This window comes from Nylanderia fulva, unplaced genomic scaffold (genome assembly GCF_048542155.1).
Source record: "Nylanderia fulva isolate GAGA-0341 unplaced genomic scaffold, ASM4854215v1 Scaffold72, whole genome shotgun sequence".
In the NCBI taxonomy this organism is placed as follows: Eukaryota; Metazoa; Arthropoda; class Insecta; order Hymenoptera; family Formicidae; genus Nylanderia; species Nylanderia fulva.
The window spans coordinates 190,689-206,800 of NW_028190830.1; the positions used below are offsets into that span (position 1 = coordinate 190,689).

Sequence of the window (16,112 nt, forward strand, 5' to 3'; positions counted from 1 at the left end):
ATCTGCATCTTAGATGAAAAAAATGTTATCTTTACTAAATTATCTAAAGTAATGTTCAGATAATTTGGTTTAGGGCTATTAAAAAATACTTGAGCAGAAAATGATAAAGAAATTTTTATTTATAAGTATAAATAAAAGTATGAACATGTTTTTATATCTTTTTTGTAATTTTTATTTTTTTATAACTGTGTTTACATAAGCGATCTTAAAAATAATATTATCAGAAATTAATCTAGATAAATCGCTACATAATTTTATCTTTTATATCTAGATATATTTAAACAAAATCATCTTTATCATCTCTAAAATGAATATTTACATATATTTTCATCTCATCTTTATCTAGCTAATTTTTAAATCTCAACACAATACTAAATCTAATCGATTTTGATCGCTACCTACATAGATATATTTAAAACAAAATCATCTTCATCTTATCTTGTAAAATGTATTTACATATTTTTATCTTATCTTTAGCCAGCTAATTTTGAAATCATTTAAGAACAATACTGAGTATAAATTTAACGTATAAGACGGGCAACAAGAGCCAAATCGCGGATGACAATGCGTTATCCTAACGAAACTAAATAATTTTTCGTTAGAATTAAATACCGGTGCACAAGGCACCAAATTTTTCCCGATTCAGCGATTTTCGGATCTATATTTTTCTCTTGCATTCATTTATTTATTTTCCGTAGGGGGGTTAAAGGGGTATTGAAATTAAATCTCAAAATATGAGATTATTTCATATTTAAAATCTTGACCGTGTCCAAGTAAAAATTTGGTGCCTTGTGCACCGGTATTTAATTCTAACGAAAAATTATTTAGTTTCGTTAGGATAACGCATTGTCATCCGCGATTTGGCTCTTGTTGCCCGTCTTATACGTTAAATTTATATTTATAGTACAGAGCCTTATTAAAAACTCTTATATTAAATACTGAGTATAATCAAACCTTCCACCAAGAAATGTTTCGTTGAAAAGTGAATGTAAATAAATGTACAAGAAAGATATCGTCAACACGGATTGTTTTTTTTTTCAGGTCGCCGTTGTCGGGGACAGAGGTTCAGGGTAAGATCAAGGAGAGGAGCTCGTACTATCCCCAAGAACCCAACAAGAGGCCGCAAACGGCCGGAGAGAAGATGCGATCGTGTCTGAGCCACAACGCGCTGACGATTTTGACCGTGAGTGGGGTGATAGGTGGCGTGATTCTCGGCATAATCCTGCGAAACTCTCGGGAAAGATGGACTCCGCGCGAGATCATGTACATCAACTATCTCGGCGACCTGTTTCTGCGGATGCTCAAGAGCTTGATCCTGCCACTTATCATCTCGAGTCTGATTTCGGCCATCGGGTCCCTCGATTTATCGCTCAGCGGCAAAATCGGCGCACGTGCGATCGGCTATTACATGGTCACGACCATCTGCGCGGTCGTACTAGGTCAGTTTAAATCTCTTTTCTTATTTCGACAAACGCGGAATTTCGTATTGTATTTCGAAAGCAAGTGATGACATGATAACAAGAACTCAACTTTATTAGGATAATTTATAATAATTTTATGTGGTTCTTTTTTACTGCTGATTTTGATCTTCTGCATCTTTTACAATTTTAAAAGACCCCGGACAATCCTTATGGAAATAGGATTTCGGTGGAATTGGCTGTTTTTTTCATATATTGTAGCTTGTGACCTGCTGAATAAAAAATATAATAACTTTGAAGCTAAATAATGGACAGTTACAGCCAGTCAAATAATTCGTAGCGTCCAAGTTTTTCGTGTTTGACTAACTATATTTAACTAACTATATTTTGAAAGCGAGTGACGAAAGGTTAACAAGAAATTAACTCTTTTTAGAATAATTTATAATCATTTTATGTGGTTCCATTTTACTGCTGACTTTGATCTTTACAATTTTAAAGGACCCCGCACAATCCTTATATATCCTATAAACAGGATTTAATGGAATTGGCTGACTTTTTCATATATTGTAGCTTGTGACCTGCTGAACAAAAGATGTAATAGCTTTGAAGCTAAATAATGAACAGTTACAGCCAATTAAACAATTCATAGAGCTCAAATTTTTCGTGTTTGATTAATTGTAAATTAGTAATTATCTATTATTTAGCTTTTAAACCTGTTACATTTTTTGTTTGACACATCATAAACCACAATATACGAGAAAAGTATCTATAATCTTACTAACATTCAATTCTATATGATATATAAGATTGCAAGTGCAAGACTTTTTAACTTTGAAGCTATTGCGTCTTTTATATTCAGCAGATCATAAGCTACAGTACATGAACAAAATCAACCAATTTCACCGAAATCCAATTTCCATAAGAATTGTGTGGGGTCTTTTATGAAAATTGCAAAGAAGAGCTATTTTAATATACTTTATCGTGTTATAACAACTATCGTATATAATATGTTGCAGAAATTTGGTCGTAAAAATTAAATATAAATTGTAGTATATAGATTATATACACTGATTTTATTGCCAATTTTAAAGTAACTTTGTGTCGCTTATTATAAATATGGTATTAGTTTTTTTAGATTGTCTCTAATTTTTTAGATAATACATAGAAAAATATTATTTATACCATTTTTTTATGTGGGTCATCAGAATCACGTTTAAAGATAAATTAATGTTAAAGAATAAAAAAGACAGATCAAATCGTGCTACAGGTCGTAATTGGAATAAAACTATAATTCAAATATATATATTATCTCAAAAACTGGAGCCAATTCGGCAAAATTGTTGTCATTTATGGATTTAGCATCCTCAAAAGATTCTAAATATCTCTGGCAACTAAACAAAAGTTCTTTTTGCTGACTAGAGTTATAAATTAAATATTAAGTTAAATTGTGTAATGAGTACACAGAAAAATTAGCGTGACTTTAGAAGTGATTAATGCGGAATGTCGAAAGAGAAAAATATCTGCCTATTGTATATAATATTGTGTATATTCTCGCACACTTGCAATGCTGTTCAACGTTTTAAATAAGCGTATTATCGAGGTTAAAATGTCAACGACGACGCGCGGATCGCGATCAAAGGATCTCGCCGAGTATCTCCATCGCGGACAATGATACATTTCTCAGAAATAAACGGCAGATGTCTCGCGCATTTACATATCTCCGACGGTCGCGAAGTCATGAATTCTCTATGACTCATCTCAACTAATTAATTAACCAGCGCGACCGACAAAGAGCGAACGTGTCGGACATGGCCGAAAAATTAACTAATTAGAGATAATTATCTCACGCAATTTTATATTTTTTTGTACTATCGCTTATCTGATAAATACGATCTTTTATTACGTCTAATCTAGAGATTAAATCCGAATTTTAATCCAAAACAAATTTGCTTACGCGCGTATCAACTTTGACGCGAGAAGAAAATCATTTTCCTCTTGCGACACGTCGTTGTATCCCAGCTGGATAATTCTATTTTTTATGTCACGTCGTGTCATCGCACTTATCTCACCGATTCTTCAAAGCGACAGACGCTGATGCATTTTTGCTCTCTCGCGATGAAAATTTGACGTTTGTAGATACGACTATTGCTCAAACAAATAATCTGATTTTAGGTATAATTCTTGTCGTTTCGATTCAACCTGGAGTTGGCAGCTCAGCCACGGAGACCAAGAAACCAGCGCAAAATGTTTCCACTGTCGACACCTTGATGGACCTGGTTAGAAACATGTTTCCGCCGAATCTTGTGCAGGCTTGCATCGCTCAACATCGAACCGAGCCGAAACTACCGGAGAATGCTAGCAGTAATAATTTCTTTAGCGATAAAAAAATACCTTAACTTAGAAGAATTAAAGTATCCAATTCTATATTACTTCCCAAATAGCAAGTGTACATCATTTTGACGTCAAATGACGTCATTAGACGCCGAATGACATCATTAAACGTCGAATAATATCATTAAATGTCAAAATGACGTCATTAAACGTCGAATGACGTCTTTAGATGTCAAAATTACTTTGACGTTCTGCGTTCTTTCATGATGTAACTTTGTCTGTTAGTCCCTATGGACGAATGGGAACTGATGGAGAAAGAGGTATCTGGCACCAATATTCTCGGACTCGTCGTATTCGCGACAGTGATGGGCATCACCCTCGGTAAGATGGGACCTCAGGCCAAGCCGCTGTTGAACTTCTTTGAATCGCTTTCCGGCGCCATGATGTTGATCACCAATTGGGTCATATGGTAAAACCTCATACTTTTCAAAGCGCATCAAGTTACTAAAGTTACTAAATAAAATATATTAAATGCACAACATTGTTGCGTAACACAATGTCGTTGTCAATTTGATGTCTCTGTCTCCATGTCAAAAGATTAAGAACTCAAATAGAGCAGAAAGTCCAAATAATGTCATATTCATCAAATTTGGAATCCAAATTTGGTCAATATATGACATCAAATTGACATCATTTTGCCTCTTCTACTTGGGAACTTTAAGATGATCCTTATTGTATGTTTTTACGTGTACAGGTTGTCGCCGATCGGTGTGCTCTTCCTAGTCGCCTCCAAGATCACGGAGATGAAATCGCTGGATGAAGTGGTCGGCCAGCTTGGGATGTACTTCTTGACCGTGTTGATCGCCCTCCTCATACACGGCTTCCTAATACTGCCAGGGTTGTATTTTCTTCTTACGAAAAAGAACCCTTACATCTATATATCGAACATGGCACAGGCGCTTGTCACTGCCTTCGGCACCTCTTCGAGTTCGGCGACGTTGCCAATCGCCATCAGCTGTCTCGAAGGGAGAAACGGCATCGATTCACGTGTCACCAGATTCGTCATGCCAATAGGCGCTACCGTCAACATGGATGGTACCGCTTTGTACGAAGCTGTGGCTGCCATTTTTATCTCACAAGTCCGTAAAATCTCCCTTTCCTTTGGACAGCTGGTAGCGGTGAGGTGAGTGTTTTCTAATTAAAATGTTCTCTTTCTTTTTCTTATAAAGAAAAGTATATTAATATATATATATATATATATATATATATATCCCCTAACAGCACAATATCTCGAAGAACTTTAGAGAACATCCTGAGAATGTCTTATGGATATCCTCTGGATATCCTTTAAATGTCTTTCAAATATAGTGTACTATTAGTATACTTAGGATTCCAGATAGCAAATGATGTCATTAGATATCAAAATAACGTCATTTGATGTTTAATGACGTCAGTTTGCTATTTGTAATATTTCTATCCTAAACTGTTATTGCATCTAACGTATTGTTTTAGTATCACGGCAACCGCTGCTAGTATCGGCGCAGCTGGAATTCCACAGGCCGGACTAGTAACAATGGTAATGGTGTTGGACACGGTCCGACTTCCGGCTAACGACGTCTTCTTAATCATCGCGGTCGATTGGTTACTGTAAGTATCCTAGCTGCTTATACATATATCCTTATTTTATGATTGAAAATACCTCGCACTAATTTTATGTGAAATGGATTTCGGTTAAATCAGTTGGTTTTTTCATACGTTGTAGCTTCCGAAGTAATAAACTAACGTCATTAAATACCAAAATGACGTCATTTGACACACGCTACTTGGGTAACGAGCCCTTCTGAACAAAAGATTCAATATAGTCTCTCTCTAAATAATGGACTAACATTGAGTTACAGCTAGTTTAATTGTAAATTACTGTCTATTATTTAGCTTTGAGCATATTATATTTTTTGTTTAGTAAGTCATCAGCTACAACATATATAGTATTAGTGCGGAATTTTTGAATTTATATATATATATATATATATATATATATATATATATATATGAAATTCTATATAAAATTAAATATCTTACAAGGGAACGGTCGGAAGTATCGCTCACCGATTTTAATGAGCCTTGAATATGTAGATTATTGTAGAACATTGAAAAATATTAGACCCGTATTTCTTTTAGCGACGTATCTCGACGTTTAGGGGGTAAACACTCTCTTGAAAAAAAAAACGATTTTTTAATTTTTGAGCTAATACCGTCGAAACGATAAAAGACATTAAAAAATGTTTCAAGTAAAAGTTTTATGGTTTTTAAAGTTCTTTAAAACAGTGCAAGAAATTTTTCAAAAATTTCAAATTTCCCCCTTTCCATAATTTTTGAAAATTTTTAAATTTTTTTATAAAAGTTCTAAAAGCTTATTTAATTCCAAATCCAACCATATATAAGAAAGTTTTATTCCGACAATGCATTTTTGAGAAATAAATTAGAAATATCACTATATACGCTCCATTCGTATCTGCCAGACGCTCGCGCTACCCATGATGACCGTCTTTTCTTCGTAATCTCATAGAATGAAATATCGATACAAAATTTGTATATGGTATTGTATTTAATAATTTAATTTATAACAATTTATATATTTATAAATATAAAAATTTATAAAAAGTAATTTAAATTTTATACATTGAAATCTTTTATATATTAAAATATTAAAGAATAATTGTGTGGCAATAAATAATTTACATATATGTAAATTGAGAAAATATATTTACAGTAAAATAAATAAGAGCCAATCGAGGAAAAATGTGAACTTTATATTTATGGTTCATATTGATTACAAAAATGATGATCGTGAAAGAAATGTTTTATACAAAGAGATTTTTTGCACCATGCGCAGGCAATTATAGCAATTTGGCCGCAAATATCGCGTTAATTTTAATTTATTTTTGAAACAATATTCAACTGGTATTTCAAACTCTGTCGGTCTATTTTGTACATATCTACTTTTAAACCATGCAAATTTAAATAAATTTTGAAACCTAGGCGATAAGAATTGATAATGTGTTAATGATTGCAATTTCAAAATATTATTTCTAATATGAAGATTTATGGCGAGATCTAACAACATAACAGTATCAGAAAAATGTTTAATAAAATTTTTCCATAATCAAAAGCCATATACATCTAATGGTTGTATTCTTCCCGTTGTACCAGCCGGAATAGTCAAAAAACAATATCTGTTACAGAATCTGGTTTAATTTCTGAAATTATATTAGGACAATATCCACTCCAGGAATCTAATAATAGTATTGATTTTGGTCCAACATTCGGAAAAAATACATGTTTTAATCAAATTTTTATATGATTTGACGTTAATTTGCCTGATGTTGAAGCCGTAACAAAAATATTAGGCGCTTTAAATAATGTTTTTTTGCGTTCTTGAATCAAACGTTCCTGTAACTTCTTTTAATACAATAAAAAGAGACGATAATAATCTACCATCAGCGGAAATAGTCGGCTGTATGGTGTAACTATGCGTGGTTGCTGATGTAGATTGTACTACAGATTCTACTTTTTTTACACCTTTATGTGCCAGAGTACGACCAGAATGTAATTCTAACTGAAATCCGCTCTGATCCGAATTGTAAATATTTTCTACTCCGTATCGATTAATGTAATATTTAACGCTTGCAATAAATGCATCACATTTATTTTCGAAATCTTTTATTTGATAACAAAGCTTTTTTTGTTATAAATTCTGTTATTTTTCGAGATACAATATCATGTGTAATTTTGAATCTTTTTACGTTTCTGAAGCTTTAAATCCTGCCGCATCCTCTTCTTCTTGGGCTCGAGAAGCCCATCGTGCGATGTCAATGTCATGAATAATACTTCCTTTTTCCAGTGCTTCATTGAAACGATTTAATGCGTACGAAGAAATTTGTTTTTCAATTTTTCCAATCTACTACCACCTTTACTGATTTGCTCCTTCCATCATCGTAGTTGTATCGATGTAACTTTTTTGAATTTTTGTTTAACTCCTTCAAGTGATCTTGGTTTTGTTTTACCACTTTTCCAATATTCTACAGCTTGTCTTTTATAATCACTTGATATTGCTGCATTAGAACTGCAAATAACATTTTCCGGTAGATATACTTTACCATTATTTCTCTCAAATATATCAATTTTTTCCGCTTCTGGAATGTCATACGAATTGTAAAAATCTAGCGTTTCTTCCTCTTCTATTTGAAATTCTTGTTCGTTTTGTATTTCCTGTGGCATACGTTCAATTTTCTCTTTCACTTTTATTTCTTTCGAAGTTATTGTGGAAGACTTTGTGGAAGATTAAAAGCAGTAAAAGTTACATGGAGTAACATTATTACATTGTATGGATTAAAATGTATCATTCTGAAAATTATTAAAATTAAATAAATTTATGTATTTATCTTTTTATGTAAATGTATATAAATTTCATCTCTTTTTTGAACTCTTTCTCTTCTCTCTTTCTGCTATGCAACACAATTCTTGATATATTACTTCACAAGATGAAATGGCAGCTTTCCATATGATGGACGCTTATATATTGTACTAGCTACGTTTGGTACTTCTTTATCACGATGTTATAAAAATCGCATTGAGGAAATAATATTAATACACACATAAATATATATATATATATATATATATATATATAAATAAGCTATGCATAAATAAACTAATGTTAATGCGCCAATATCATAAAAATCATAGATAAATCATAGATAGTGCAGCTGCGTAAACTGTTTATTTATTCTCTGACTTTAAACCTCTCAACTTTAAACATCGAATTAAAGAAGTGTTTCCTGTTGATTTTCCTCGATTGGCTCTACTTTTATTTTATTTGAAATATATTTTCTTATTTTCAATTTACATATATGTAAATTATTTATTGTCCGCACAATTCTATAATATGTTAATATATAAAAGATTTTAATATACAAGTTTAAATTACTTTTTATAAAGTTTTATATTTATAAATATATAAATTGTTATAAATTTAATTATTAAATACAATGCCATATACAAATTTTGTATCGATATTTTACTCTTTCTATGAGATTACGAAGAAAAGACGGTCATCACGAGTAGCGAGTGTCTGGCAGATACGAGTGGAGCGTGTATAGTGGTATTTCTAGTTTATTTCTCAAAAATGCGTTGTCGGAATAAAACTTTCTTATATATGGCTGGATTTGGAATTAAATAAGCTTTCAGAATTTTTATAAAAAAAATTTTTAAATTTTCAAAAATTATGGAGGGAGGGGAAAATTTCGGAAAATTTGAAATTTTTGAAAAATTCTGTCGCACTGTTTTAAAGAACATTAAAAATCATAAAACTTTTACTTGAAACATTTTTTAATATCTTTTACCGTTTCGACGATTTTAGCTCAAAAATTAAAAAACTGTTTTTCTTTCAAGAGCGTGTTTACCTCCTAAACGTCGAGATACGCAGCTAAAAAAAACACGGGTCTAATATTTTTCAATGCTCTACAGCATATTCAAAGGTCATTAAAATCGGCGAGGGACACTTCCGACCGTTCCCTTGTTAGTAAAATCTACTTTTTCTCATATATTGTAGTTTATGACATGTTGAACAAAAAATGTAATAAACGCAAAGCTAAATAATAGACAGTAATTGATTTACATCTAGTCAAATATGAAAAACTCAGATTCTACGAGTTGTTTAACTAGCTGTCGTAGCTCAGTATAACTGTCCATTATTTAGCTTTAAGGCTATTACATCTTTTGTTCAGCAGGTCATAAGCTACAACATATGAAAGAATCAGCTGATTTAACCGAAAATCCATTTTATATAAGATTAGTACGGGATACTTGTAAAGAGTGTATTTTGATGTGTCTCCTTTTATTTTCAGAGATCGATGTAGAACGACGGTGAACGTAATCGGCGATTCGCTCGGCGCGGGAATCGTGCAGCATCTCAGTAGAAACGAACTCGCATCGTTACCGCACAATGCGCAGCAGACGCAAAACGGAGCCGATAGTCACGCAACTACGTCGATATGAGCTCTCGTTCGTTGATCGCGGCCTGCGTCTCCTTGACTGACGATTACGAAACCGTTTCGCGATCGCCCATCCGTGGCAAACATATCGACACAAAACACTTATCGCGCGGTTCGTCGTCTATATAGGAATATATATGTTGCCATAACCGTTGGAACTTTGAAAAGAGTCCGGTTTTGAGAATATAATGAGTATATAAATTAATTAAAATTTTAAGATTGAAAGAAAACACAAATTTATTAATAATATATATATATATATATTAATTGTTGCAGTCATATCATGTATGATGTGTTTAATTTCCAAATTTTTATAAGTTATTCTATGAAGAATATTTCGAGGAATATATAAATTATATATATATATATATATATATATAGCACAATATATATATTAGGAGAGATGTCTCTCTTTTTCAATTATCTTTATATACATCAAGTACTCTAAACAGGATTATTTTTTAGTCACTTAATTGACACTCATTCCGCGACATATAAAACATATATGTACGTAATGATCAGATATGAGTTATCAACGCGCGTAGCTCGCGGTGCGAGCGACCGGCGTTCTTCGAGATAATTTTGAAATATACATATAAGATGTGCTTGAAAACGCTAAATATAATACTTTTTAACTTTAGCAATCGTAGGCCCCGCTAAGCGATCCCGCTTGTCAAATGTATAAGTATGTAGTACGTATATATACATATATTTGTCTTCCATTTCTGCGTTTAACGATAATATTACGCTTGATATTTAAACGAATGTTGCAAATTTTATTCGAGCTACAAAATCCGCATCTTTTTTCTTTGCGAATTATACATGTCTCTTCTTGAATTGCATTTATAAGATTGCAACGCTCATATATAAATTTTGCAAAAAAAGGTGAAACATTTGTAGTAGTTTGAAATATCGACTTTTTATTTAATGCGCGACCAAAAGAATCAAAATCTATTATTATTTTTTTATATGAAACAAAGACGGAAATGTAAATTTTACTCGTATATTATTTCGCGGCGATTAGGCTTTTGTGCCATAATATGTATCGAAGGTAGCTTTTACATTTATTCGATATCTAAAGAAAACAGACTTAAATAAGTTCAATATGCCATATTATTATCAGCTGTGGGACTTAACCCTTAAGTACGAAGCAACGTTGATCGATTTCGTCTCTTTCTGTGTTCTCGAACGAGGAGAAAACGTGCAAGTTCTCGCACTTTATAGGTTTCTCTATGAGAAAGAAAAATTCGATAATAAGTATGTAGAACAAGAGAGTATGCTTAAAAAAAGTGCATTCAGATGCTCAACACATTAATGACGAAAAGTAAAATCCGTACTTAAGGGTTGAAATACCTTTCTTTCATTGGCATAACAAAAACAACATGTTAAATTATTTTCACATGGTATGTAAAAGAATTATGTGGAAAACGTAGCAAAATAATATATATATATATATATATATATATATATATATATATATTGCCTGATTTTACCATGTAAATTCTTTATTGTGTATATGAAGGAAATTCTTTTATCACATTTTAGAATTTCTATCTAGATTTATATTCAAAAAATATGTTTTGGTAAATATATATACACATATATCATTACTGTTTTTTTATCATCAAAAGTAAAATTAATATATTTGTTGAAATTCTCTTGTATCTGCGATCAGTAGAAAAATAAATTATGCAGGTAAAATTAAAAAAAAAGGTGCATATATTTATCGCGTCATTAATTATGGAATGAATATATGACGATTATTTTGTTTACATATATGTTTACATGTAATTCATTAAACGTTATTCGCAAAAGTAAATAATTGATATGCAGACATATGCAATATGTCAATCAAAATAAAAGCACAAACTGAATATTTGTTTGTGAGCAATGATTGAATCGTAAAAGCAAGATATTTTCAAGTGCAAATGTTTATTACATGCAAATATAACGGAAGAGTATACTTATATTGCCGTGGAAAATATTATATAATTATTTCTAGCTTAATTATTTTCTGACCGATTTATTTAAAATTGTATTGCATATCAAGGATGGTTTATTTTTCCAAAAATCGAGATATTGATGAGTCATCGTAAATAAAAACGTGTTGTTACATCAATATAATAAATAAAATTCACTTACTATCAATCTGGTCTTTTCAACTTTCTACATAATTCAGAATATTTTTTTGTATCTCATTCTTTATATATTCGTGTAAAAAATATGAATAAATCTCAAAATCTTGAAATTGATCCGTAAATTTCAAAGCATAAAATACAAATCACGCGAAACAGGCGCGGTTTTGATTTAAACTGTGCATGCATGCGCGATGTTCTATAAAATATTTGCGCCTTTATTTTGCATTATTTTTTTCATCGACAGCGTTGAATATATATTTCGCGTTTATTTATCATATATTTATTCATGAAAAAAAATTTATTGAATTAGAATAAGTATTTATTTCAATCCTGCCAAATAAATTATTATTTATTTGAAACTAAAATAATATTTATTTAATATAAATAATATTTATTTGATATAAATAATATTTACGTAGATATTTGAGAATCGCTAGACAGAATTTAAAAAAGTAAAACTCTTCTCTCGACCGTACTGGCAAATATTATTTATTAAATCACAACGTTTCGACCCTTCTTTGAGTCCTTATCAAATGATCTAGATATACATAAAGAAGAAATACAGTACAGAGATTAATATAATAAAAAAATTACTTCACTTAACAATATTACAAAATAATAAAAAGAAGCGAAACATACTTGTAAAAATAAAAATAAAATTATAATTTTAAGATGTCAAGAACGAACATAGAGACGTCTCTTATAACTCGTCTAAGAGTCTTGACGTGTTGTCAAACCGACACTATGTTCGTTCTTGACATCTTAAAATTATAATTTTATTTTTATTTTCACAAGTATGTTTCGCTTCTTTTTATTATTTTGTAATATTGTTAAGTGAAGTAATTTTTTTATTGTATTAATTTCTGTACTGTATTTCTTCTCTATATGTATATCTAGATCACTTGATAAGGACTCAAAGAAGGGTCGAAACGTTTGTGATTTAATAAATAATATTTGCCAGTACGGTCGAGAGAAGAGTCTTACTTTTTTTTATAAATAATATTTATTTGATATAAGAAAATCGATCTTTTTAAAACAAATTAATATTTATTTATTTCAAATAAATGATGCATTTGGCTGTATTGAAATATATATGTATATTTATTATTTTTAGTAATTTTTTTCAGTGTATATAAATATATTATTATTATTATTATTATTATTATTATTATTATTATTATTATTATTATTATTATTATTATTATTTTATTATTTATTTATTGTTAGACCTGTCGATCAAAAAAGGAATAAGAAATGCGTACAGTATACATATATATTCCTTCATCGATCAACGCCGCGTGACGTCATGGCCGCCATATTAGATCGGCGCCACGCAGTCACACGCCGGATGCCGATCACGATAGATCGCTCCCTGTATCGCTCCGGGTTTTTCGCGTCTCTCGATCACGGTGTCTTATAAGTACCGTGCTCTCGACCGTGAAAAAGTGAATACCATGTATAAACGAGCATCTCAGGATAATCGCGCAAGTGTTATATAACCTTGTAAGGTCAATCGAAGTGCGCGATAGCGTTTCTCAGCGATAATAAAATATATATGCAGTCGGTCTCGACATGTCATATCATATCAGAAACAAATATCATCGCTTTCTTCGGGTTTTCGGCGTCGGGAAGTGCCGAATTAAGTATCGTGTGTTTGTCTGTCAAAATTGGAATATATGGATATCCCCAGCAGAGAATCCGAGGAATCTGTGAATATAGCAGCAGGCGAACGGTGAGTGAATAATATATTACTTATTAATTAATATTCATATTTGCGTGACAGTTCGCTTGTTTGAACCTGCGATTTCGTGACGTTCCCAATTTACGACTTTCGAATTCATTGACAGATTCGCGCTCGACGAGACGCAAATTCGAGAAAAGTTTCGGTCCATCATATTATTTATGAAAGTCAGTTAGGATTTTCGAAACGATTTGAAGTTGCTCGCGCCACATCAGTCTTGCGCTTACGCGCGCAGGGATGCCAACTGTCAAATAAAAAATGACAGCATTTGCGCGACCTAACTTCACCCGAGTTTACAATGTGATTTCTTGATTGTAAACATAAGTATATGTTTACCGGTTTTTTGAGAATAATATTTTATTATCGTGTAATACACGTTTTATTACACGATATATATTAATCGTGTTAAATATACGATGTGACAGTAGTATATTTTTTATACAGGAGCATAAGCAAACGTAGTGCGATTGATTAGGTTAGATTGAAATAATTAAATTGTGCTGTGATGATGCATTTAATTAATATTATTAATTTTATTAATTTTAATATGTGCAGCTGTTGAAGTTTAATGATTCTTTTGAGCATTTATACATACATATATTTTTAAAGCAATCATGAGTTTCTTATCTCGTGTAAATTCCATGAGACTGAACTATAAAATATTTATGTATTCCACGTTAACGTTATTTATTACGAGTACCATATTACTTTTTGTGTATCTGAATCGTATTCAACCACATTATTACATCGATGAGGCTTTTCATATACCGCAGACATTACAATACTGCGCATGGAACTTTACGCAGGTAATATGTGACATAAAAACTATTTGTTTTTAAATATTGCATACAAATTCTCCAAAGTAAAAATTTAAATTATTTTCAGTGGGATCCAAAAATCACTACATTGCCAGGCTTGTACCTTATTACCACTGCGATATTATCACCTTTTAATATGTGCAATATAACATATATAAGATTTATAAATTTACTTGGGACATGCTTGAATCTTTATCTTATTTACAATATTATAAAAGAGAATTGCAAGTCTGATGGAACCGAACGATGGAATAATTGGTTGATACTTACGTTGGCTTACAATGTTACTCTTTTTCCACCGTTGTACTTTTGGTGCTTCTTTTATTACACAGATGTTGTGTCTGTGAATATAGTACTTGCAATGTTACTTTTGCACCAACGTAATTATAGGAAAATGACAGCGTTTACAGGTAATTGTAAGATTTATCTTTATTTTATCTTATATTTATTTTTATTTATTTCAGGTAATTGTACTATATTTACTATATAAATTATAAGAAAGAATATAAAAATAAAATTGAATCAATTAAGCGAAGCAAAATAATATTGCACAGGTTTAATCGCTGTACTTGTTCGTCAAACAAACATCATTTGGCTCGGCTTCTTTACTATAGAACACGCGTTAGATATATTTGATAGCAGGATGGAACGACCAATCTCGCCACGAGTGCTCAATACTCCATTACACTTTCGTGTAAGTAAAATTGAAAAGTTACAATACGCACATCGCAAGCATTGGCAGAATTATAATCTAGCAACTTCACTTTCCCCAATCACTTCTAGTTAATTTGGAAGCAGATAATGTACGAGTTACGCAAAGGCCTGTTATCATTTATCAAGTTTACCGTACAAGTATGCAACAGTCTGTTCTTCCATCTAACGATATGCCTGATGTTCGTCGCCTTCGTTGTCTGGAACAAAGGGATAGTGATCGGTGATCGAACCGCCCATGTAGCAACTATCCACATCTGTCAGATTTTCTACTTCTCGGCCTTCGTCTCTCTGTTTTCCTGGCCCTACGTGTTGCCTCATTGGCGAACGTGTTTGCGTTTTTTTCGTCGACACTGGATTCTCGTCAGCTGCCTAATTTTGCTGATGGTCGCGGCGATTCGTTTCAACACCCTCGTTCATCCGTACGTTCTGGCCGACAATCGGCATTATTTATTCTATATATGGAATCGATTTATGGGCCGATACGTGATGTTTAGGTATCTGCTCATACCGATTTACTGTGCGAGTCTGTTCGCCATCTCGCGAAATATCAGTCACCTGAGATTTCTCACACAAGTCAATTATATTATTTGCACGTGTATGATTCTGATACCACAATTATTGGTGGAACCGCGTTACTTCATTCTTCCTTATATATTCTATCGCCTAAATCTGAAAAGACCGGAAAAGTGGCAGATTTGGCTGGAATCGCTCACGACTTGTGCAATCAATTGTTTGCAATTTTTTATTTTCGCTAACAAAGTGTTCTACTGGGAGGATCAGCCTTATGCCCAAAGAATTTCTTGGTGATATTTAAGATGATAATAAAAAAGAAACTTATTTTAATATTCAGTATTTTGTCTTTCTACCTTATCTTTTTTCTGTATAAGTATTCGATTTGA

At 31.9% G+C, this 16,112-nt stretch overlaps 2 protein-coding genes and 2 pseudogenes across 7 annotated transcripts in view; 2 read left to right on the forward strand and 2 right to left on the reverse strand.

Annotated features, from left to right (window-relative positions):
- LOC114934736 (excitatory amino acid transporter 1) overlaps positions 1 to 11,950 on the forward strand; it is a 34,439-nt gene extending 22,489 nt beyond the window's left edge. For all 5 annotated transcript variants that reach the window (XM_029307444.2, XM_029307443.2, XM_029307445.2 and 2 more), the window contains 6 exons: positions 1,042 to 1,439; positions 3,591 to 3,779; positions 4,035 to 4,218; positions 4,504 to 4,932; positions 5,262 to 5,396; positions 9,656 to 11,950. In XM_029307444.2, the coding sequence (XP_029163277.1) occupies positions 1,042 to 1,439; positions 3,591 to 3,779; positions 4,035 to 4,218; positions 4,504 to 4,932; positions 5,262 to 5,396; positions 9,656 to 9,806 (1,486 nt within the window). In that variant the 3' untranslated portion in view covers positions 9,807 to 11,950. The remainder of the gene's footprint in view (positions 1 to 1,041; positions 1,440 to 3,590; positions 3,780 to 4,034; positions 4,219 to 4,503; positions 4,933 to 5,261; positions 5,397 to 9,655) is intronic.
- LOC146720291 (uncharacterized) lies at positions 6,539 to 7,491 on the reverse strand (annotated as a pseudogene).
- On the reverse strand, positions 7,453 to 8,304 carry LOC146720292 (uncharacterized; annotated as a pseudogene).
- Positions 11,951 to 13,942: 1,992 nt separating the features above from the next.
- On the forward strand, positions 13,943 to 16,058 carry Alg10 (alpha-1,2-glucosyltransferase Alg10). Of its 2 annotated transcripts, XM_029307451.2 has the most exons (5): positions 13,943 to 14,156; positions 14,237 to 14,487; positions 14,567 to 14,909; positions 15,054 to 15,193; positions 15,283 to 16,058. In XM_029307451.2, the coding sequence occupies exons 2-5, from the start codon at positions 14,296 to 14,298 to the stop codon at positions 16,018 to 16,020; spliced, it is 1,413 nt and encodes a 470-aa protein (XP_029163284.2). In that variant the 5' UTR covers positions 13,943 to 14,156; positions 14,237 to 14,295; the 3' UTR covers positions 16,021 to 16,058. The 2 variants fall into 2 exon arrangements, with proteins under 2 accessions (XP_029163284.2, XP_029163283.2); XM_029307450.2 differs by having other exon boundaries at positions 13,943 to 14,487.
- The last annotated feature ends 54 nt before the right edge of the window (positions 16,059 to 16,112 follow it).